Source organism: Misgurnus anguillicaudatus, unplaced genomic scaffold, assembly GCF_027580225.2.
Source record: "Misgurnus anguillicaudatus unplaced genomic scaffold, ASM2758022v2 HiC_scaffold_31, whole genome shotgun sequence".
In the NCBI taxonomy this organism is placed as follows: domain Eukaryota; kingdom Metazoa; phylum Chordata; class Actinopteri; order Cypriniformes; family Cobitidae; genus Misgurnus; species Misgurnus anguillicaudatus.
The window spans coordinates 5,196,834-5,222,772 of NW_027395281.1; the positions used below are offsets into that span (position 1 = coordinate 5,196,834).

Consider the following 25,939-nt stretch of genomic DNA (forward strand, 5'->3'; position numbering starts at 1 on the left):
AAGAAGCGCGCTCCGCTCATTTAACCCTGTATAAACCTACCGCGCGTATTTTACTAGTTCAGTTTAAATTATGTAAAGTTTTATGCTCTGAACATATTTATGATTATTTAAAAACAAAACAACAGTATTTATATTTAGACGACTATATTTATGATTATCTTGACTCTGTTGTACCGCTAGATGTCGCTATTTGCTTGTTAAACACAATAAAAGTCCCTTATGAAAATCAACCATGGTTTTATGGATATTTTATTTAATACAAATCGTCTGCAACAAAAACAAAACCAACAAAAAACATGGTCATTAAACTTTTAATAAAATAAAACCATAGTTATGATTCCAGTAGAAACTGGCCTCCTCTTGTTTGTGTCATGATCAGATGTGTCTGATGATGAGTCTCTGTCATGTGATTATCTGTTTATAGCACACTGCTGTGATTCTCCACACACATGTTATGTTTTATGTACATGAAATGTTTGATAAAGAATCGTTCATCTAACAAACACAACACAGCGGCTGAATCCGAAATCGCATACTTACTGTGTAGGTACTGAATTTCATTGGGTACCTACTTAACGTGCGCTAAGGCAGTATGTACGTTCGCGTTAAGTATGTACAGCGTTCGCCATGTTGACGTTATCATGTGACATATGACGTAGTAGACTTGTTCGAGTTCATGCGGAACCACAAGAACCGACAGGAGGTTGACATCACAATACCGCGAGAGCAACTCGAAATCAGAGTTCTCCGTGTGATTTCTGGAATCGCTCTCACGGTACTTTGATGTCATCCAGCTGTTGGTTCTTACAGCGGTGCATAAACTCGAACAAACCTAATAACAGACATGAAAACGTATGCGTGTGTATGAGGGACAGGTGCACTAACACCTGATTGCATCAGTAACTTGATCTGTAACAGTGTTACAGATATATTACACATTATTTTGTAGGGGACAAAATAAGTAAAACAAGCAGATTGTAATTTAATATCTATTGTCAGATGACAGCTGTGCTTGAATACAAACTAGACAATGCAGCCAATGTGATTATATACATTTTAGTGAAGCAATCTCTTGTATTTACTTAAAACGACAGGAAACATGAATAAAAAATGAATGAATAAAACCATCACAATAAACTTTCCCATATGAAACAAAAGTTTATTCAAATGTATTTTTCTAACAAACCATCACATATTTACTGTCAGCTCAACACAGCTGTGACAATTCTACAGCTTTATTTTCATGAATCAGCTGAGCACTTTAATTGTGGTATATCCTGGGTCTGTGCGTGAAGTCAGGGTGCTGAGGGACAGCCCTGTGTAACGTATGTATCAAAATCACCCGATTGGTTGGTCTCCGGTCGATTGCTTTGTTTTCCCGTGGCATCATGGGAAAGCTGGGATAGAAGTGTCCATCCGATGCACGCTTCAGAATAGGGGCGGACTCAGTAGGGCATCCGGGGATTTCTCGCCTACTGATTTTATGGATACTGAGGATTCGGACGTACTACTCTGTTCACGTGCTGTTTCCCCTACTACATTTTCAGTAAGTAGGCGGTTTCGGACAATACTTAAGTACACGTGCCTCTGAATCTCGCGAGAAATAGTCAAAAATCCCGCTAATTCTCGCCTACCCTTTTACGTATACTGAGGTTTCGGACATACTATTCGTTCGCCTACTGCTTTTTGCCTACTATATAGTATGGCAGTATGCGATTTCGGATTCAGCCCGGATCTTCAGCTGAGACAGGAAACAGGAAGTCAAACCACAAGAGTTTCACTCAAATCTCCCACACGCACTGACACTACAGTAATCATCACAACTACACACACACAATACACAACTGATTCATTACATATTTAACATCAGACTGTTTTTAGCATCAATGTCATCTTTATTTATCTCTACATCACCTTTACTCAGCATTATGTCATTCATCTCTAGGTCAGGCTTATTTATCACTTATCACTCAGGTAGGCTAAGGTTTATCACTTCTCTATGTTAGGTTTATTCATCTCTATGTCAGGTTTATTTATCTCCACGTCAGGTTTATTTGTATCTCTATGTCAGGTTTACGTAGCATTAAGTCAGGTTTATTCATCTCTATGTCAGGTTTACTAAGTCAGGTTTATTTATGTCTATGTCAGGTTTACTTAGCATTAAGGCAGGTTTATTTATCTCTATGTCAGGTTTACTTAGCATTAGGGCAGGTTTATTCATCTCTATGTCAGGTTTATTTATCTCCACGTCAGGTTTATCACTTCTCTATGTCAGGTTTAGCATTAAGTCAGGTTTATTCATCTCTATGTCAGGTTTACTTAGTCAGGTTTATTTATGTCTATGTCAGGTTCACTTGGCATTAAGGCAGGTTTATTTATCTCTATGTCAGGTTTACTTAGCATTATGTCAGGTTTATTCATCTCTATATCAGGTTTACTTAGTCAGGTTAATTTGTATCTCTATGTCAGGTTTACTTAGCATTAGGTCGGGTTTATTCATCTCTATGTCAGGTTTACTTAGCATTAGGTTGGGTTTTTCATCTCTATGTTAGGTTTACTTAGTCAAGTTTATTTATGTCTATGTCAGGTTTACTTAGCATTAGGTCGGGTTTATTCATCTCTATGTTAGGTTAACTTAGCATTAAGTCGGGTTTTTCATCTCTATGTCAGGTTTACTTAGTCAGGTTTATTTATGTCTATGTCAGGTTTACTTAGCATTATGTCAGGTTTATTCATCTCTATATCAGGTTTACTTAACATTAAGTCAGGTTAATTTATCTTTATGTCAGGTTTACTTAACATTAAGTCAGGGGCCTATACCATGAAGCCGGTTTAAGTGGATAGCCAGGTAAGTTTAAGATTAGTTTGCGCCAACCCTGGGTTTTAGGTACCATGAAAGTAGCGCGGCTTTAATCGGTGTTCGTCACCATGGTATCTTACGCTGCACGGCTAACCTGCCCCAGGGCAGGTTATGTTCTGGATTCGAGATCTGAGACTGCAGTTTGACCAATCAGCTGCGAGCAAATAAATATATAGGTGACGTAACTACTAGCGTCTCCGCGCAAACTTTATTTATTTGTATTTTTTTATTGAACATATTCAAAAACAAACATTAAGGCATATTTAACAATCACTATTTTCCGTGTTGACACCGCATTTAAAGAAAAAAAGAGGAAAAAACTAAGAACAAACAAAAAGAAAAGGAGGGTGAGGGTCTTAATATTAAACATCCAAAGCAGAAAGAAGTCTCAGGGGTCTCCACGCAAATTGTTAGAGCACTTCGTAGAGAGAGTTTTTAGTTTTCCTTTGCCCAGTTATTTGTATGAAATATCTAGATTTTCCACGGAAGGAATCTCTTATCTTTGCAAACTTCTGGTCTCACATAATGTATTACGTTGAATCCATGCCCTTACTGTACCGCAAATGATGTGTATTGCGTTGCGCTTTTTTGCAAGTGGTACATACTTGTATGCGGTCGATGGGGAAAACACGGTTTGTGGAACCATGCGCAAGGTGGTCCTCGCACTGTAGGGCTACATTAACAGCTTCATAGTGTTTCCCCGACATTTCCCGACCATGTCTTTAAAAGAGGGCTTTTATAAAATTCCCTGTAAGATTATTAACAAATTTAACAATGTAAATTAACTTTAAAAAAGCATGTTTCACTTTGGGTACCTAAATAAATTATACAATGAAGTACATGTTAATGTACATGTTATATTAAAAAGAGCAGAGGCAGTATTATTTCGCTTATGAAATTAATCTTCATAATTTTGTATAATTAGCTCATGCTCCTCCGCTTAAAAATACACTGCTCGTACGTGCTCTCTCTATTTCTATTCCGATTGGTTGTTCGTGCCGACGTCACTCTTTTATGTGCACGCGCGGGTGGAGTAATCATAGCCTAAAGATCAAACCCTGAGTTGACAGAGAAAGTTGATAAGCCGCTTCATGGGACCAATAAAGCCTGATTGCGTCGGTTTGGTTTTGTCAACTCAAAACCAATCCTGTAACCCCGAGTTTGTTCAGCTACCTTCATGGTATAGGCCCCAGGTTTATTTATCTCTATGTCAGGTTTACTTAGCATTAAGTCGGATTTATTCATCTCTATGTCAGGTTTACTTAGCATTAAGTCAGGTTTATTCATCTCTATGACAGGTTTACTCAACTTTATATCAGGTTTATTTATGTCAACATCAGGTTTATCAGTTCTCTATGTCAGGTTTACTTAGCATTAGGTCAGGTTTATTTATTTCTATGTCAGGTTTACTTAGCATTAAGTCGGATTTATTCATCTCTATGTCAGGTTTACTTAGCATTAAGTCGGGTTTATTCATCTCTATGACAGGTTTACTCAACTTTATATCAGGTTTATTTATGTCAACATCAGGTTTATCATGGGCCCGTACCATGAAAATGGTTAAACAAACTCAGGGTTACAGGATTAGTTTCAGGTTGACAAAACCAAGCCAATGTGCAGGCCTTGTTGGTAAAAGCTATTTTCATGGTACCCAAAACCCAGGATTTGCACAAACTAATCCTAAACAAAGCTGGCTAACCAACTAAACCAGCTTCATGGTATAGGCCCCAGTTCTCTATGTCAGGTTTACTTAGCATTAGGTCAGGTTTATTTATTTCTATGTCAGGTTTACTTAGCATTATGTCAGGTTTATTCATCTCTATATCAGGTTTACTTAACATTAAGTCAGGTTAATTTATCTTTATGTCAGGTTTACTTAACATTAAGTCAGGTTTATTTATCTCTATGTCAGGTTTACTTAGCATTAGGTCAGGTTTATTTATTTCTATGTCAGGTTTACTTAGCATTAAGTCGGATTTATTCATCTCTATGTCAGGTTTACTTAGCATTAAGTCGGGTTTATTCATCTCTATGACAGGTTTACTCAACTTTATATCAGGTTTATTTATGTCAACATCAGGTTTATCAGTTCTCTATGTCAGATTTACTTAGCATTAAGGGCCAATCCCATTTCTCTGTCTTACCCCTTCCCCTTACCCGTACCCCTTAGTTTTGCACGTTCACGTGAGAGTAAGGGCTATCCCAATTCTCGTTTTGATCAAGGGGTAGGGCTAAGGGCAAGTGGTAGATACCCCTTAAAACCAAGAATTTCCGCGAGCTTACTTGAAACTAAGGGGTACCCAGAATACACTGCGCAACCGGCAAAAATGGCGTCCAGAGCGTCCCATAAATGTAAGTATTTTCGGCTTAAAGTCGCAATGAAATTGAAATGAAAAACTATATATATATATATATATATTTAATATTGTGGTATTATTAACAAATGGCTTATCTGAGAGCATCATTACTTTTTTTTAAATTTGTGTGTGCTCATAATCTTTAATCAAAAATGCAAATCTCCTTCCCTCCTCAAAACGATCTCTCTTCACTTCCGGTCAAAAGTATGGCAGGTGGGCGGGGTCTGGGAGAAGATCGCAGCGATTAGCAATTAGCAACACGACCCAACTTCAAACGATCCAATCAGATCTTGATGGACAAATTCAAATCCAGCCCTGCCTTATTTCATCTCAAAAGCCGTTTCATTCGGATATACGTCACCATGAGGAAAATAAGGCAATCGCTACTTCCGTTTCATGGCGACTTTAATAATTAATTTAAAAATTAGTAACGTCTTGTTTTGTGCTCTACACAGTCCTGTTCATATATATTTGAATTAGGCATGGGCCGATAACCGGTTTCAAGGTATACCGAGGTTTTAAACAGTCAAGGTTTCAAAACCACTAAAATGTTCTGTGATACCTTCTCCAAGGTATGAGCTGTGTTTATACAAAATTCATTAAATCATTAAGTCATGTGATTGATTTGATGTTTACATTTAATATACATTACGAAAATACTATATATTTTTTGAAAGCATATTATAATTTAAAGGCTTTATTTTTACCCAGCATTTGAAAGTAACACATTTTAGTGTTGCAATGGCAATACCGCAACACCGTGAAACCGTGGTATTTTTGCTAAAGGTTATCATACCGCCAGAATCTTATACCGGCCCATGCCTAATTTGAATTATGTTCTTAATTTAAATGTTTTAAAATTTCGCTAGTTTGCTACGCTAACGTTACGTTGCTGATTTGCACAACATTCCCGTATTTGCTGATTTGCACAACATTCCCGTATTTCTCTAACTAGCCATGAATGGACTGCATGCTTGTCTACAGTTTTAACTAAATTCCATTGACGTTAGCAGCGCATTTCGTTTGATATCAGTGCATAACACTACTTGCTTTGGAGACATCGGTACGTGCTTTACGTATACCGTCCTGTATCACACAGGGACGCCAGAAGAAACTCGGCGGCTGATTCACTTTCGCTTACACTTGCACTCGGCATCTTGGAAGTTTGTGATCAACATTTGTCGCGTCTGGTGATGTTGCAGCCAGCAAACGACGATGTATGATGACGTAACCGTAACCAAGCGGTGTCTCATTTCATAGGGGTATGTTTTCACCCCTAGCGCTTAACACTTGGTTTTGAGGGACAAGGGCTAGGGGTAAGACGAAGTGGTAGGGGAAGGGGAAGGGGTAAGACAGAGAAATGGGATTGGCCCTAAGTCAGGTTTATTTATGTCCATGTCAGGTTTATTTATCTCTATGTCAGGTTTACTCAGCATTATATCAGGTTTATTTAACTCCACGTCAGGTTTATCACTTCTCTATGTCAGGTTTATTCTGCGTTATGTCAGGTCTATTGATCATCGGTATCAGAAGGATGTTTGTGGCTGAAGTCCATATTCTCAACATATCTTATATTGTCCCCACAGTCGAAGCTCTTGTGTTTGTGTAGTTCTCTCTCTGATCTCTGGTGAGTTCTTGATTCTATCTCACTGACTGAAGAGGCACGGACTGGAGATGTCAGAGGTCCACTGGAAGAAGATCTCCTCTCTGTAAGAGAACAAGACTTATGTCTGATCAGATTTCAAACTATGGCTGAACTTGGCATTGCTTGCATCAAGCCATTACATGTAGATTTCAAATAATAGATTTAGAATAAAATTAACTCCTGCACTTTGAGGAGTAGAGGATACTGTGATGGATTTCTTTCAAGTTTTACCTTTGAATATATCAGTAATAATGTACACATTTCAGGTACTGAATTTGCTACTGTGTACATGAAGTAAACAATAAAGGGTTAAGAGCATGTAGTGTTGAAGTGAATGTACCTCCAGGGCCAATGGGGTGCATGAGTCGGTTCATCTGAACGTTCCAGTGCTTCACGCTGGTACTGGCCTGTCGAAGCTTTCGCTGAGCAGCCTGCAGAAAAAAGACCTTCATCAGTATAGAGGAACACTAATCAAACACACTAACAAACACACACTGCTGAGCTCACAGCGATGTCCTGATCCACTCGACGTCGACTGGCCCGGATTTTCTCCACCTGTCGCTGGGCCTCATCGAGAGCCTGTGACTTTCTCTCCATCTCCTGCTTGAGCTCCTGTTTCTCTCGCTGGGTTTGGAGGAGCTGCACCTCCTGCTCCTCCTGTAGAGCCAGAAGAGACTTCACCTTCTCCTCCTCTTCCGCCAGGAGCCTGTGAACACCAGCGTACTCAAATATTAAACTGAACACTACACACATAAAGCTTTTAACATTTAGTGATGTTTTGATGTTCTATCCAGCACAAACACTGATATCAAAATAAACACTTATCCTAAACACTCATGTTAAAATAAACACTTATAATAAACACTGATATTAAAATAAACACTTATCATAAACACACATATTAAAACAAACACTTATGATAAACACCCATATTAAAATTAATGCTTATCATAAACACTCAAAATAAAATAAACACTTATGATAAACACTCATATTAGAATAAACGCTTATGATAAACACTCATATTAAAATAAACACTTATGATAAACACTAATATTAAAATAAACACTTATGATAAACACTCATATTAGAATAAACACTTATGATAAACACTCATATTAAAATAAACACTTCTGATAAACACTCATATTGAAATAAACACTTATGATAAACACTCATATTAGAATAAACGCTTATGATAAACACTCATATTGAAATAAACACTTATGATAAACACTCATATTAAAATAAACACTTATGATAAACACTCATATTAAAATAAACGCTTATGATAAACACTCATATTAAAATAAACGCTTATGATAAACACTCATATTAGAATAAACACTTATGATAAACACTCATATTAAAATAAACACTTCTGATAAACACTCATATTGAAATAAACACTTATGATAAACACTCATATTAAAATAAACGCTTCTGATAAAAACTCATATTAAAATAAACACTTATAATAAACACTCATATTAAAATAAACACTTATGATAAACACTCATATTAAAATAAACGCTTATGATAAACACTCATATTAGAATAAACACTTATGATAAACACTCATATTAAAATAAACACTTCTGATAAACACTCATATTGAAATAAACACTTATGATAAACACTCATATTAAAATAAACGCTTCTAATAAACACTCATATTAAAATAAACACTTATGATAAACACTCATATTAAAATAAACACTTATGATAAACACTCATATTAAAATAAACACTTATGATAAACACTCACATTAAAATAAACACTTATAATTAACACTCATATTAAAATAAACACTTATGATAAACACTCATATTAAAATGAACACTTATGATAAACACTCATATAAAAAACACTTATGATAAACACTCATATAAAAAAACACTTATGATAAACACTCATATTGAAATAAACACGTATGATAAACACTCATATTAAAATAAACACTTCTGATAAACACTCATATTAAAATAAACACTTATGATAAACACTCATATTGAAATAAACACTTATGATAAACACTCATAATAAAATAAACACTTCTGATAAACACCCATATTAAAATAAACACTTATGATAAACACTTATATTAGAATAAACACTTATGATAAACACTCATATTAAAATGAACACTTATGATAAACACTCATATAAAAAACACTTATGATAAACACTCATATTGAAATAAACACTTATGATAAACACTCATATTAAAATAAACACTTATGATAAACACTCATATTAAAATAAACACTTATGATAAACACCCATATTAGAATAAACACTTATGATAAACACTCATATTGAAATAAACACTTATGATAAACACTCATATTAAAATAAACACTTATGATAAACACTCATATTAAAATAAACACTTATGATAAACACCCATATTAGAATAAACACTTATGATAAACACTCATATTAAAATAAACACTTATGATAAACACTCATATAAAAAACACTTATGATAAACACTCATATTGAAATAAACACTTATGATAAACACTCATATTAAAATAAACACTTATGATAAACACTCATATTAAAATAAACGCTTATGATAAACACTTATATTAGAATAAACACTTATGATAAACACTCATATTAAAATAAACACTTATGATAAACACCCATATTAGAATAAACACTTATGATAAACACTCATATTAAAATAAACACTTGTGATAAACACTCATATTAAAAAAAACACTTGTGATAAACACTCATATTGAAATAAACACTTATGATGAACACTCATATTAAAATAAACACTTATGATAAACACTCATATTAAAATAAACGCTTATGATAAACACTTATATTAGAATAAACACTTATGATAAACACTCATATTAAAATGAACACTTATGATAAACACTCATATAAAAAACACTTATGATAAACACTCATATTAAAATAAACACTTATGATAAACACCCATATTAGAATAAACACATATGATAAACACTCATATTAAAATAAACACTTATGATAAACACTCACATTAAAATAAACACTTATAATTAACACTCATATTAAAATAAACACTTATGATAAACACTCATATTAAAATGAACACTTATGATAAACACTCATATAAAAAACACTTATGATAAACACTCATATAAAAAAACACTTATGATAAACACTCATATTGAAATAAACACGTATGATAAACACTCATATTAAAATAAACACTTCTGATAAACACTCATATTAAAATAAACACTTATGATAAACACTCATATTGAAATAAACACTTATGATAAACACTCATAATAAAATAAACACTTCTGATAAACACCCATATTAAAATAAACACTTATGATAAACACTTATATTAGAATAAACACTTATGATAAACACTCATATTAAAATGAACACTTATGATAAACACTCATATAAAAAACACTTATGATAAACACTCATATTGAAATAAACACTTATGATAAACACTCATATTAAAATAAACACTTATGATAAACACTCATATTAAAATAAACACTTATGATAAACACCCATATTAGAATAAACACTTATGATAAACACTCATATTGAAATAAACACTTATGATAAACACTCATATTAAAATAAACACTTATGATAAACACTCATATTAAAATAAACACTTATGATAAACACCCATATTAGAATAAACACTTATGATAAACACTCATATTAAAATAAACACTTATGATAAACACTCATATAAAAAACACTTATGATAAACACTCATATTGAAATAAACACTTATGATAAACACTCATATTAAAATAAACACTTATGATAAACACTCATATTAAAATAAACGCTTATGATAAACACTTATATTAGAATAAACACTTATGATAAACACTCATATTAAAATAAACACTTATGATAAACACCCATATTAGAATAAACACTTATGATAAACACTCATATTAAAATAAACACTTGTGATAAACACTCATATTAAAAAAAACACTTGTGATAAACACTCATATTGAAATAAACACTTATGATGAACACTCATATTAAAATAAACACTTATGATAAACACTCATATTAAAATAAACGCTTATGATAAACACTTATATTAGAATAAACACTTATGATAAACACTCATATTAAAATGAACACTTATGATAAACACTCATATAAAAAACACTTATGATAAACACTCATATTAAAATAAACACTTATGATAAACACCCATATTAGAATAAACACATATGATAAACACTCATATTAAAATAAACACTTATGATAAACACTCATATTAAAATAAACACTTATGATAAACACTCATATAAAAAACACTTATGATAAACACTCATATTAGAATAAACACTTATGATAAACACTCATATTAAAATAAACACTTATAATAAACACTTATATTAGAATAAACACTTATGATAAACACTCATATTAAAATGAACACTTATGATAAACACTCATATAAAAAACACTTATGATAAACACTCATATTAAAATAAACACTTATGATAAACACCCATATTAGAATAAACACATATGATAAACACTCATATTAAAATAAACACTTATGATAAACACTCATATTAAAATAAACACTTATGATAAACACTCATATAAAAAACACTTATGATAAACACTCATATTAGAATAAACACTTATGATAAACACTCATATTAAAATAAACACTTATAATAAACACTTATATTAGAATAAACACTTATGATAAACACTCATATTAAAATAAACACTTATAATAAACACTTATATTAGAATAAACACTTATGATAAACACTGTGTATAAAAATCTTAACATAAACACTTATCCGCTTAAACACTCATCTTATCAGTGTTTAAGTAATTGTAGGGTAATTGTGAACCGTCTGTCACATCAGACTAATGTAACTGATAATACAGTGCTGAACATGTGAGGTGGGTGGATGTAAGATGTTTATATTGAGATGATCAAAGCACAACTCAGATGTGACAGGAAGTCTTCTGAGTCCATGGTTTCCCACAAGTGTGTGTGTGCGAGAGTTTAATGCACAAAATGCAGATGTTTTCATATACTGGCAGGGTAAGGGTTAGACTAGAGGATGATTTTAAAGAACCAACAGTTTTCCCTTTCAGAGTTTAGGATTCTAGCGAAAATCATCACATGGTTTTTCTAAAAGATTTTAATGCAGCTGCCAAAAGCAATGCAAATGTATAGATTTTCACATACATGCACAAATCAACTACATATGTCAACATGGAAACACATTAATGCAACACACCTTTAGTTGACAACCCTTCGTATTTAGTCATTTTAATGTGTCATTTAAATGATAATTCTCACTGATCTGACAAACGTCAACAAACTTTAATGTCAGTGTTTGTTCATGTTTGTTGAAACAGTATTAATTAGCGTATAGATGCACATACGGGTTATTAGTTTTGGTGAGTTGCTTTTGATCGCTACTCACAACCTTTCTGTCTCTCTCTCTCTCTGGTTAGCAGCATGACTGATGGTCTCTCTCTCTTGATGTGTGTGTGTGTGTGTGTGTTTATGTGTGTGTGTGTGTGTACCTGGTAATTATCACGTTGTGGGGACCAATTGTCCCATTGGTCCACATTATGTTTATGGAAAAACAAAACATACAAAACAACGAAAAAAGAATGTGCGTGTGTGTGTGTGTGTGTGCGTGCGTGCGTGCGTGCGTGCGTGCGTGTGTGTGTGTGTGTGTGTGTGTGTGTGTGTGTATGTACAGTACCTGGTCTGTGTATATCTGTAGGTCTCCTCCTCTTGGCGGGCTCTGATCTGTTGATCTAAAGCTTCCTGCAGTCTGCAATGAAGATCTTCGAGTTCTTTGATTCTTCTGCGCTGATGTTCCACCTCAAGATCTCGTACGGTTACCTCTGCGTGAAGATTTGCTCGTGCCTGATATACAAGAACACACAAACACTGAAGCTATACATCACTTCAAGATCAATCACATTCTTAGCAAATGTGACATTAAAATGTTTACCGCACCAAAAACAATCATAATTCAGTTTCGTTTTCACTCTCTGTTTGAATCTCAGTTATTGTGCCATCTTTCTGCTCACCTCCTCTGCCTCCTGCAGCTGTCTCTGCAGGGTCTTCTGCAGCTCCTCATGCTGACTGCGCCTCCTCTGCTCCTCCTGCCGTAAGGAGTCCCGAGCTTGTCTCTGCGCCTCCTTCAGAAGCTCCAGTTCAGCCAGCTGCTCCTCGCGCTCCCCCTGCAACTCCTGCAGCCTGCGTGTCTCCTCCGCCCGAAACGCACGTCTCCTGTCCCTCTCTTCGCGCAGCTCCTGTCGACGTGCCCTCAGCTCCTCGTGCAGAGAGCTCTTTCCCTCAGCAGACAGACGCAAAGCTGTTTGGATCGCTGGGGGTGAGACAAGAGAAGGAATAGACAGGAAGAGTAAGACAAGAGCAAGGAGACAGGAGAAGTGAGAGAGGAAGAGTGAGAAAAGACAGGGAGATATGAAGAGTGAGACAGAAGGGGTGAGACACAAAGAATGAGACACGGAAAATGAGGCAGGAATAAGGAGACATAAAGAATGAGACAGGATGTGTGAGACACAAAGAATGAGACACGGAAAATGAGGCAGGAACTAGGAGACATAAAGAATGAGACAGGAAGAGTGAGACACAATGAATGAGACACAGAAAATGAGGCAGGAACAAGGAGACATAAAGAATGAGACAAGAAAATGAGACGGGAACCAGGAGACATGAAGAGTGAGACAGAAAGGGTGAGACACGAAGCATGAGACACGGAAAATGAGGCAGGAACACGGAGACATAAAGAATGAGACAGGAAGAGTGAGACACAATGAATGAGACACAGAAAATGAGGCAGAACAAGGAGACATAAAGAATGAGACAAGAAAATGAGACGGGAACCAGGAGACATGAAGAGTGAGACAGAAAGGGTGAGACACGAAGTATGAGACACGGAAAATGAGGCAGGAACACGGAGACATAAAGAATGAGACAGGAAGAGTAAGACACAAAGAATGAGACACGGAAAATGAGGCAGGAACAAGGAGACATAAAAAATGAGGCAGGAAGAGTGAGACACAAAGAATGAGACACGGAAAATGAGGCAGGAACTAGGAGACATAAAGAATGAGACAGGAAGAGTAAGACACAAAGAATGAGACACGGAAAATGAGGCAGGAACAAGGAGACATAAAGAATGAGGCAGGAACAAGGAGACATAAAGAATGAGACAGGAAGAGTGAGACACAAAGAATGAGACACGGAAAATGAGACATAAAGAATGAGACACAAAGAATGAGACAGGAAAATGAGGCAGGAACAAGGAGACATAAAGAATGAGACAGGAAGAGTGAGACAAAGAATGAGACACGGAAAATGAGGCAAGAACAAGGAGACATAAAGAATGAGACAGGAAGAGTAAGACACAAAGAATGAGACACGGAAAATGAGGCAGGAACAAGGAGACATAAAAAATGAGGCAGGAAGAGTGAGACAAAGAATGAGACACGGAAAATGTGGCAAGAACAAGGAGACATAAAAAATGAGGCAGGAAGAGTGAGACAAAGAATGAGACACGGAAAATGAGGCAAGAACAAGGAGACATAAAGAATGAGACAGGAAGAGTAAGACACAAAGAATGAGACACGGAAAATGAGGCAGGAACAAGGAGACATAAAGAATGAGACAGGAAGAGTGAGACACAAAGAATGAGACACGGAAAATGAGACATAAATAATGAGACACAAAGAATGAGACACGGAAAATGAGGCAGGAACAAGGAGACATAAAAAATGAGGCAGGAAGAGTGAGACAAAGAATGAGACACGGAAAATGAGGCAAGAACAAGGAGACATAAAAAATGAGGCAGGAAGAGTGAGACAAAGAATGAGACACGGAAAATGAGGCAAGAACAAGGAGACCTAAAGAATGAGACAGGAAGAGTAAGACACAAAGAATGAGACACGGAAAATGAGGCAGGAACAAGAAGACATAAAGAATGAGACAGGAAGTTTGAGACACAAAGAATGAGACAACGAAAATGAGGCAGGAACAAGGAGACATAAAGAATGAGACAGGAAGAGTAAGACACAAAGAATGAGACACGGAAAATGAGGCAGGAACAAGGAGACATAAAGAATGAGACAAGAAGAGTGACACACAAAGAATGAGACACGGAAAATGAGACATAAATAATGAGACACAAAGAATGAGACACGGAAAATGAGGCAGGAACAAGGAGACATAAAAAATGAGGCAGGAAGAGTGAGACAAAGAATGAGACACGGAAAATGAGGCAAGAACAAGGAGACATAAAAAATGAGGCAGGAAGAGTGAGACAAAGAATGAGACACGGAAAATGAGGCAAGAACAAGGAGACATAAAGAATGAGACAGGAAGAGTAAGACACAAAGAATGAGACACGGAAAATGAGGCAAGAACAAGGAGACATAAAAAATGAGGCAGGAAGAGTGAGACAAAGAATGAGACACGGAAAATGAGGCAAGAACAAGGAGACCTAAAGAATGAGACAGGAAGAGTAAGACACAAAGAATGAGACACGGAAAATGAGGCAGGAACAAGAAGACATAAAGAATGAGACAGGAAGTTTGAGACACAAAGAATGAGACAACGAAAATGAGGCAGGAACAAGGAGACATAAAGAATGAGACAGGAAGAGTAAGACACAAAGAATGAGACACGGAAAATGAGGCAGGAACAAGGAGACATAAAGAATGAGACAAGAAGAGTGACACACAAAGAATGAGACACGGAAAATGAGACATAAATAATGAGACACAAAGAATGAGACACGGAAAATGAGGCAGGAACAAGGAGACATAAAAAATGAGGCAGGAAGAGTGAGACAAAGAATGAGACACGGAAAATGAGGCAAGAACAAGGAGACATAAAAAATTAGGCAGGAAGAGTGAGACAAAGAATGAGACACGGAAAATGAGGCAAGAACAAGGAGACATAAAGAATGAGACAGGAAGAGTAAGACACAAAGAATGAGACACGGAAAATGAGGCAGGAACAAGAAGACATAAAGAATGAGACAGGAAGTTTGAGACACAAAGAATGAGACAACGAAAATGAGGCAGGAACAAGGAGACATAAAGAATGAGACAGGAAGAGTAAGACACAAAGAATGAGACACGGAAAATGAGGCAGGAACAGCGAGACAGAAAGAGTGAGACATAAAGAGTGAGACAGGAACAAGGAGACATTAAGGGTCAGACACGAAGAATGAGACATGGAAAATGAGACAGGCACAAGGAGCCATAAAGAGGAACAAGGATACATGAAGAATGAGACATGAAGAGTGGGACAGAAGAAGTGAGACAGTAGCAGAGAGAGGAAGACTGTGTGTGTAGTCTTCAAACCTGTAATCCACTCTTGTCTCTGTCTGGAGTCAGATGCGCTGATCTCAAAAGTTTTGTTAAGGGTCTTCACACAGAACATGCATCTCTTCCCTTCCCTGTCAGACAGCACCTGTCAATCACAGCTGAGATGAAGTACAGACAGATGAAGCAGGATGAAACTCAAGCTGTATGATGCACTGCAGTACCTCAACACAGCAGTTCTGGTCCATATCTATGACACCTTTACACTCTTTACAGTCCTCGTTTATGAAATACGACAGAGAGCCAGGCTTCAGACAAAACCAGCGTTCCGTCCAGTTCCTACGTAAATGACCCTTCTTCCACAGATATCCCTTTAAATACACACAAACACACGGTCAGTATTCTCCAACACCAGATCAGTATGAAGTCTGTTCCACATCTCACCTCTTTCAGGACGCTCCCCACCATCTCTCGATACACCTTCTCTATTGCCATACTGATACTGTCTTTGTCCACCCCTCGACCTATAGTGGCCGAGTTCACCAGCTGCAGGAAACTCCAGACGTTCAAACCGTCCTTCTGAACGCAGTCCTGTGACAGAAACTCCTCCACGTCAACACAGTTCAACTCCACGGTCATCACGCTGCTGATCTTCCTCAGCAAATACTCCGCCTACAGAAATCATATCAAGACAAAAATCATTTTGGGGCAAACTATCACTTTAAAATGTTACTCTTAATTCCTGATCTCAGAACAGATGAACTTATGAGCAGGTTTGTTTGGTCACCTCCTCTGGTACAAGCACAAGAGGATACTGATCCTCTGCCAGAAAGTTAAAGAGACACCAGAGTCGTAGTGCGTCCTGATTGGACAGAACACGGAGCGTTTCAGGACGGTAGTATTTCTTAGAACAGAGAGTCCAGCACAGTTCATCCACCTCTTCTTTAACAAACGTACCCTCCACCACCTGAAAACACAACATAAAGATCACATCTCTCTCATAGCTCAGGAAATTAAATTGAGTTTTCAGGTTTCATTTTATTAAGGTATCGATTTTGTCTTTCTATGAGATATGTCTCATAGAATTTCTCAATAGAGATAAAATCACACAACAAATCGTCAATTATTAGCATGGTTTCCGTTACAAACTTAAGCCTGGAGTATAGTTTGTTTTTGTTTTTATACAAGTATGTGAACGTCATGCACAGTTGAACGCACAGCCTTGCAAAGCAAAGGTTATTTGACTGTGTACACAAATGTTCAACGCATGCACATTGCGACAAAATCCAATGCATATCCTGGGCTACATGCTACATAATACATTCTCCTGTATACACATGCGCAACCTACGTGTATGAAGTCTGGCGTTGTGCGTACATGGACCCTCGCATATGCATAACAAATACTTTCGCAATATATTTTCTAAATGTCAAAAAATCACAACATTTCGATTAATCAATGTTATGCGACTAAAACATATTTTTCCTCTCACGATAAATCATTCCATAGGTATATGTACTGTATATATATACTGTATATTTAATTTTTAATTAAAGGCAACACATTTGATCAAAGTTATTAACAGAAATGAATGAAAAGGAAACCCCTTATACTTGTGAGCGGAGGTGTTTTTGGAAGATTATAGTATGCGATTTAGCATCTTTAAAGAATGATCATGTGACTTTTACATACATCAGGTGACCTGTAAATGCAAATCTGAAAGATAAAAACATTTTCTGAGGTTGGATTTTCTTCTAAAGAGAAGCATCTAAGAAGCAATAGACTACAGTTATGTAATGGACCAGTACCTTGTCCAGTATGAACTGGTTTAGGTAGGGCATGTACCCATGAGTGGACACTGGACCATCATCATCATCACTGAAGTGTCTCTCAAGGGACTCTGGGTCATGAGGAATCCTCAAAACACTGTGAAGATTATGAGACAGAACCTACAGACACACACACAAACACGGAGGCACACACAGAGACACACACAGAAACACAGAGAAACACACACAGAAAAACACAGAGACACACACCCAGAAACACAAAGACACCCACAGAGACACAGACACAGAAACACAAAGACACACACAGAGACACAGACACAGAAAAACACAGAGACACAGACAGAGACACACACAAACACAGAGGCACACACACAGAGACACAGACAGACACAAAAACACAGAGACACAAACACAGACACATAGACACAGACATACACACAGAAACACAGAGACACACACACAGAAAAACACAGAGACACAGACACACACAGAGAGACACACAGAGACACACACAAACACAGAGACACACACAAACACAGAGGCACACACACAGAGACACAGACAGACACAAAAACACAGAGACACAAACACAGACACAGAGACACAGACATACACACAGAAACACAGAGACACACACACACAGAAAAACACAGAGACACAGACACACACACAGAGACACACAGAGACACAGACACAGAAAAACACAGAGACACAGACAGAGACACACACAAACACAGAGACACACACAAACACAGAGACACACACACAGAAAAACACAGAGACACAGACACACACAGAGAGACACACAGAGACACAGACAGAGACACACACAAACACAGAGACACACACAAACACAGAGGCACACACACAGAGACACAGACAGACACAAAAACACAGAGACACAAACACAGACACAGAGACACAGACATACACACAGAAACACAGAGACACACACACACAGAAAAACACAGAGACACAGACACACACACAGAGACACACAGAGACACAGACACAGAAAAACACAGAGACACAGACAGAGACACACACAAACACAGAGACACACACAAACACAGAGACACACACACAGAAAAACACAGAGACACAGACACACACAGAGAGACACACAGAGACACAGACAGAGACACACACAAACACAGAGACACACACAAACACAGAGGCACACACACAGAGACACAGACAGACACAAAAACACAGAGACACAAACACAGACACAGAGACACAGACATACACACAGAAAAACACAGAGACACAGACAGAGACAAACACAAACACAGAGGCACACACACAGACAAACACAGAGACACACACCCAGAAACACAAAGACACACACAGAGAAAAACACAGACACACACACAGAGACACAGATACACGCAGAGACACAGACACAGAAAAACAAAGAGACACAGACAGAGACACACACAAACACAGAGGAACACACACAGAGACACAGACAGACACAAAAACACAGAGACACAAACACAGAGAGACACACAGATAAATACAGACAGAGAAAAACACAGACACACACAATCACAGAAACACACACACACACACACACACACACCGAGACACAGACAGACACATAAACAAACACACACAGAAACACAGAGACACAAACACAGATGCACAGAGACAGACACACACACAAACACACACACAAAGAGAGAGAGAGAGAGAGACAAAGAGAGAGAGAGAGAGAGACACACACACATACATACACACAGTGACTTTAGTTTGTGTATAAAGTTGATCCTTGTAAAGCCACCGAGTGTGAGAGAGATTAACTGAAACTCTTAACAAACACATTTACTCATTCAGTTAAATAATGACAGATCATAAACTTACACAAAAACACTTTAAATCAAATCACCTTACTAAAAAACAATACAATATTTACACAAAATACTGAACACTATATACACCACATAAACATAAATTATTTACAGAATAAAGTGTTTTTACATTTAATAATCAACACAGATGGAGATTTTGTCGGATTTGGGGGACTTCTGAAGACAATTTTGTTCAATGTATGACATATAAACACATTCAAACACACAACCACATATACAAACAAACAACCACATACACAAACACACAACCACATACAGCTGACTGTATCAGAACAAACAAGTCAACATCTCTCACATCTGTCTGTCTGTCATCTGTCTTACCTTCAGCTGTGACTTGGACACTTTCCCGCTATCTTCTGTGTCCAGTGAAGTGAAAGCGTACCAGATACTCTTCAGCAGAGCGGCTCGCAGCGCCATTATCACACAAAACTGATAGATTTATTTTCCCTCTCTTTGTATTTCAACTCTTTATGTAAGTCTCTCCACATCCTGCTGTCAGTGTGTCTGCAACTTCAGCGCCACCTGTCGGTAAAACAGACACACTCACACAGTATACTATTATATTCATGTTAGAAATAAGCATTTATCAGTGTCCCACCTCTCTGAAATCATACACAGATTACATCACACAATGTATATTAATATAACAAATATTGAATAGAGTATATTAAAGGTGCAGTAGAATGTTAAACTGTATTTATGTAGGGCAGGTATAGATGAATAATAAGTATGTACGCCCCCAACAATAAAATAATTACAATGTTGTTACAATGCTAAAAATAAAGTTGTGACCAGTGTTGAATTAGCGCTATACACTACCCAGTCTCACAAAATTATGTACCTATAGTCACGTAATTTTTGTATTCTTTTTCGTGATACTATCACGAATTTCAGCGTTTTTTCGTGATGTGTCATTGTCACGTATTGGTTACTCAACTGCTTTTTCCTATTTTCAAACCATTTTCGCTTCGGTTAAGGGTTAGATTTGGTGTTTGCGTTAGGATGTCATTTTAAGTATTGGTTTATACTATTTTTCAGATTTATTTTTTATATTTTCTAAATTTTAAACCATTGTCACCTGGCGTTAGGGTTAAGGGGATCGCACACTGGCTGCACAGCTCAGCGCCGCGCCGTTCTAAAAAAAATCAAACACATTGTTTTCTATGAGTATACGCACACCGGCTCCGCCAGGTGGCGCCTGTCCGTGCCGCCCCGCTGTCACTCAGGAAATTGCTCAAATCGCCCCACAGCGCCACTCACATAGTTAACCATTAAATAACATCATATTTGTTCCAAATCATTAATGATAAACATTGGCTGCTAACGTATATTTTGCATTTTGAAGTAGACGCAATCTGACGAAGCTTGCGCTATTTAATTGCACTTTCGGTTTACGATACCTCCGAATTGTCCTTGACGCGACTCTGCACTGAGCTTCGCGGCCGGTGTGCGACCCCCTTTAGAGTTGGGTTTGGTTAAGGGTGTCATTTTATGTAAATGTAACCCTAAACCAAAGCGGAAATTATAAGAAAATAGGACAATACAGTTGAGTAACCAATACGTGACAATGGCACATAAACAGAAATTCGTGATACGATTACGAAAAAAAGCAGAAATTCATGACAGAAAAAGAATAAAAAAATTACGTGACTATAGGTATGTCATTTCGTGTGACTGGGCTGCTATACGCTAGTTAATGCTATACGCTAGTTAATGTTATATGCTAGTTAATGCTATATGCTAGTTAATGCTATATGCTAGCATTTAGGCTGAAGTTGTACTATTGACGTTACAGGTACGTTTTACAGGTCCGTACTGAAAAAAACACAAACGTATCGCTCAGAAACGTCCATTAACAATCTCCAAACAATTGATTATTCCTCAAAATCTGTCTCTTCATTTGATACAGACTCAAACATAAGATCTGTTTACACACACACAGAGCTACTGAAGGAGAGACAGCCAATCAGAGCAGAGCTCAACATTATTATTCATGACCCTTTTAAATAAGATAATAATAGACCATTTCATTCTAAAGACAAATCCTAGAGTTATAAATTAACAAGTAAAACTGACTCTGGATAATTTTTGCACTTAATAAAGCCACAAACCTTCTGTGTAGATATCAGAGAACAATTTAACAGATTATTACAATGCATTCTTTGGCACCTTTAAATAAACATTTAATATAAAACAGGTTATTTTGCACATATTTCTAGTGATATTCAGTCAAAAGCAACTTACAATTGAAAGCATTTAACATTTAGTTTCACCTGTTATTTAAAATAGTAGGCAGGAAACGTATTCCAAGTCGAGCTAGTGTACAGTCTACTATAAACAGTTCATATATCCACACACAGACACAGACAGAAAGGTTAAACTGTTACTGTCATCAGGTTTTCACGAGTGCACACCTGCATACATTCACACCTGTGGAAGTTCACCTCTGACATGATGTTATGATAGAATCACATACGATCATTTCTGACAGACAGACAGCAGAAAGCAAATGTGCGAGATGTTGATTGTTGATGAGAGGTTTGTGCTCAAGGCTTCGTGTGTGTGTTCATATCCGGCACCGCTGAGAGATCTTTAAATCGGATGCTCCTTCAAAGTTTGTGTGTGTGCTCTTTTCTTCATTAAGTAATCAGGTTGAAAAAAATGTGTTTCCCGTCACACAGACATGTTTTGCAGAGGACATCCAGACGATGATGACAGCGGTTTGGATGAAGGTCTGTTACCTCACTGATGTCAGGACAACTGAAGAGCTGACATCAACGTGCTGAATGATTCCTGTCTGTCTGTCTGTCTCTCTCTCTCTCTGTCCTAGACAGCAGAAGACTCCGGGCCAGATCCTCACCGGAGCTACGCCAAAGTCAGCAGTGTGGTGCAGATCCAGCCCGAGTCTTCTGCTGTCTGGGTTCTGCCTGTCTCTTTCTCTCTCTGTTTATCTATCTAATAATACTTACATTTATATACACTGTACAAGGTAAATACAGTCTCATGATGTTTGTTAACTGGTTGAGTTTAACTGCAGTCATGTACATCGCATGTGCGATGTGTTTTGGTGTTTGACCGACAGATCTGAGACCAGTAAGTAACCGTCTGCAGCTGTCTGCACCCTGCTGTAATTTCAGACTTCAAACACAAAACAAAAATCCATCTCTTCCTGAGACTCATCCTGCCTTTGAAATGTTCATGTAAGAGTGTAAACACACACACACACACACACACTCGTCAGAGGGGCGGAGCTACAGGTATAGGTGTAAGAGCTCACCTGTAACATCACTCAGGTGTGTGTAAGGATACGGAGAGATCTTCACCGGCTCATCTTCCTCAGGTAAGAACTTTCCAGATGCTTCATCTACGTGATTAACAAGATGTTTACGTTTCTAAGGAAACATCTAATAATGGGGGAAAATATCACAATATTTAACTCTTTAACTATTCTTTAATAATGTCTGGTCTTCAAACAAATTTATCCATTTATTCATATATGTTACCCTGCTTGTGATAACTAATCTCAAGTGATCAAGTTTATTTTCTACATAAACTCACACTGCATTATGTACACTTTCTATTTTTGTCTTGTTTTCAGTACAAATATCTAACAATTCTTAAATCAAGATTCATTTTCTTGCTGAGCAAAATTACCTTACAAAATAAGTTAATGCAAATGGGGTAAGAAAGTTTTTTTTCTTACCCCATTGGCAGATTTTTTTGCTTGTTTTAAGCATAAATTTTGTCTAAACACTACACTTATTTTCTTAGGTCATTTTGCACATCACGAAAATCCATCTTGATTTACTAATTTTTTTATATTTGTACTGAAAACAAGACAAAAATACTAAGTAAGAAAGTAATTTTTTGCATTTTTAAGATTGTTTGGTGAAAATATAAGTAAGAGTTAAATCATGTTAGAGATTAAAATCCATGTACAATCGAACTTTGATGACTTTAGTCTGGATTTCACCAACAGAATCATATTTTTTTTATCATTCACAATTGGGTCAGCTAAATTACAGTGCAGTTCCCCAAGCATTTACATGTTCATTAAAAAACAATTTCATCTATCTTTTAATTCAATATTTGGCCTCAAAATGTAATATTCCTAAGAAAAGCACAGATGAGATTTCATTATAAATGTTAGATCAACATAGCAGTTACATTTTCCTTTCTGTACACTGCAAAAAATGATTTTCAAGAGAAACGTTTCGTCTTGTTTTCAGTAAAAATATCTAAAAATTCTTAAATTAAGATGCTTTTTCTTGATGAGCAAAACTACCCAAGAAATTAAGTCTAGTTTTTGGACCAAAAATATCAAATTTAAGTGATTTTGTGCATAAAACAAGCAAAAAAATCTGTCAATGGGGTAAGCTAATTTTTCTTCAATTTAGTGTTTAAGAAAAATGTTTAAGATTTTTTTGCTCACCCCATTGGCAGATTTTTTGCTTGTTTTATGCACAAAATCACTTAAATTTGATATGTTTGGTCTAAAAACTAGACTTATTTTCTTGGGTCATTATCAAGAAAAGCATCTTTTAGATATTTTTACTGAAAACAAGACAAAAATACTAAGAATTTTTTTTCTTGAAAATAATTTTTTGCAGTGTAATGTCTGTAAAAGAGAAAACTGATTGTAAAGTATTTTTGTAAGTTTGTAAGTAAGTTAAGTCAAAGCTTAAAATTGTAGGTTGAATTGACTCGCAAAACCAAGTTGTTTTAACTTTATGCTGCATTTCTTTTCTTTTTTTAAGTGTGAGTATATTGTGGGTCTTTAGTTTTGAGGGTTTTACGTCTTTTGGGCGATTTAATGGCCAATCCGTGACCGTCCGCTAGTTTATCCCTTGTGTTTGAACTTCTGTCTAAATGGTTATTATGTTAATCTGAAGTGTGTTTGAAGTTAAACCGAGTCTGTCTCTCTCAAAATCCTTCACAGGGTTTCAAAGAGGAGCGGAAGTGCTTTACAGGCCCCTGTTATTGAAATGGGGATTTAACTGAGGAAGAGGATGATGCTTCCTCATCTCAGGAAACACAGTTTAATCCATCTGAACGCACACACCCTTAGATAAATTTATCACAGCAGAGTACCAGTTGGGCACGTCTCATCTCAATATGGACACACCTCTCCCAGACACTCGTTGTCATCTCAGTAGGAGTGGCGTTCATTGTGGCATTGCACCGTCTTGTGTTTACAGAGGGAATGACAAGCACTCCCATCTTCATTCGGACCCGTTGGGCCGCTCGCTGCCTTTGTTCTTATATCCGGCCCGTGTGGAACAGGGAGTTTACGACTGCGGTGGGGCGGCGCTGCTGTCGTACCTGCCGCCGTTCCACGCCGGTTTGGGCGTCTATGAATGTCCGTTTGAGCCGGCATTCATCCAGAAGCGAAACGAGAGGGAGCGTCAACGTGTGAAGTGTGTGAACCAGGGATACGCCAAACTTCGTGACCACTTACCCAACGGCACGGCGGACAAACGGCTGAGCAAAGTGGAAACGCTGCGGGCTGCCATCCGCTATATTAAATACTTACAGAGTTTGGTGGAGAAACCAGAGAGAGAAGAGGAGAATGTAGGAGCGGCTTCACCACTGTCCTTCTCTGACACCTCCTCTGAGGAGTCTGCTGGGAGTTAAGAGACATTCAGACTCACCGAAGGGCACAAGGGTCAATGCACCCAAAAAAGCCCTGAAATCAACACTGCACCCTATTGAACTTAACTGTCAGTGCTCATGTCAACTTTGTTTGTGTATTTTTCTGAATTCTGACTTTAAATAAACATTAAATTATACTTCAACTAAATTTTTTGTCTTCTGGGTTTAAAAACATGTCAAGGTCAAACTAAATAAGAAATTAAGTTTTACATGAAGTGTTTATTAACATTATCTTATTCCCTATACAGATGATTCTCTGATATCAATAGACTCCGGGGCGGACCTACACCAGATGCGCCAACTTTGGAGCGGATTGGGCCCAGATCCGCCCCGGACTCTCTTACTATCTTTGTCCATTTCTGTTATTCAAATGTCTATTAATTTTGGAGTGAAACTTGACCTGGACATT

At 36.9% G+C, this 25,939-nt stretch overlaps 2 protein-coding genes and 1 long non-coding RNA gene across 11 annotated transcripts in view; 2 read left to right on the plus strand and 1 right to left on the minus strand.

The window, feature by feature from the left end:
* The first annotated feature begins 1,911 nt into the window (after positions 1-1,911).
* Positions 1,912-6,727, plus strand: LOC141363014 (uncharacterized). The gene is made up of 3 exons (XR_012368526.1): positions 1,912-2,001; positions 2,207-2,327; positions 6,683-6,727. It is a non-coding gene; the product is annotated as an uncharacterized lncRNA (long non-coding RNA).
* The window catches only part of LOC141363002 (differentially expressed in FDCP 6 homolog), a 44,465-nt gene continuing 25,209 nt past the window's right edge, over positions 6,684-25,939 (minus strand). For 8 of the 9 annotated variants that reach the window (XM_073865413.1, XM_073865416.1, XM_073865415.1 and 5 more), the window contains 12 exons: positions 23,156-23,242; positions 20,200-20,400; positions 18,023-18,163; positions 17,002-17,181; positions 16,659-16,886; positions 16,439-16,585; positions 16,254-16,362; positions 12,951-13,249; positions 12,617-12,783; positions 7,370-7,568; positions 7,203-7,293; positions 6,684-6,924 (listed from right to left, as the gene is read on the minus strand). In XM_073865413.1, the coding sequence (XP_073721514.1) occupies positions 6,728-6,924; positions 7,203-7,293; positions 7,370-7,568; positions 12,617-12,783; positions 12,951-13,249; positions 16,254-16,362; positions 16,439-16,585; positions 16,659-16,886; positions 17,002-17,181; positions 18,023-18,163; positions 20,200-20,295 (1,854 nt within the window). In that variant the 5' untranslated portion in view covers positions 20,296-20,400; positions 23,156-23,242 and the 3' untranslated portion in view covers positions 6,684-6,727. Of the gene's footprint in view, positions 6,925-7,202; positions 7,294-7,369; positions 7,569-12,616; positions 12,784-12,950; positions 13,250-16,253; positions 16,363-16,438; positions 16,586-16,658; positions 16,887-17,001; positions 17,182-18,022; positions 18,164-20,199; positions 20,401-23,155; positions 23,271-25,939 lie in introns of all 9 variants that reach the window. The other variant, XM_073865414.1, reaches the window with a different exon arrangement.
* On the plus strand, positions 24,504-25,800 carry LOC141363009 (achaete-scute homolog 5-like). The gene has a single exon (XM_073865443.1). The coding sequence runs from the start codon at positions 24,994-24,996 to the stop codon at positions 25,510-25,512; it is 519 nt and encodes a 172-aa protein (XP_073721544.1). The 5' UTR covers positions 24,504-24,993; the 3' UTR covers positions 25,513-25,800.

Coding starts and splice junctions, on each gene's coding strand:
- LOC141363009 (XM_073865443.1), top strand. CDS start 24,994: ATGGACACACCTCTCCCAGACACTCGTTGTCATCTCAGTAGGAGTGGC.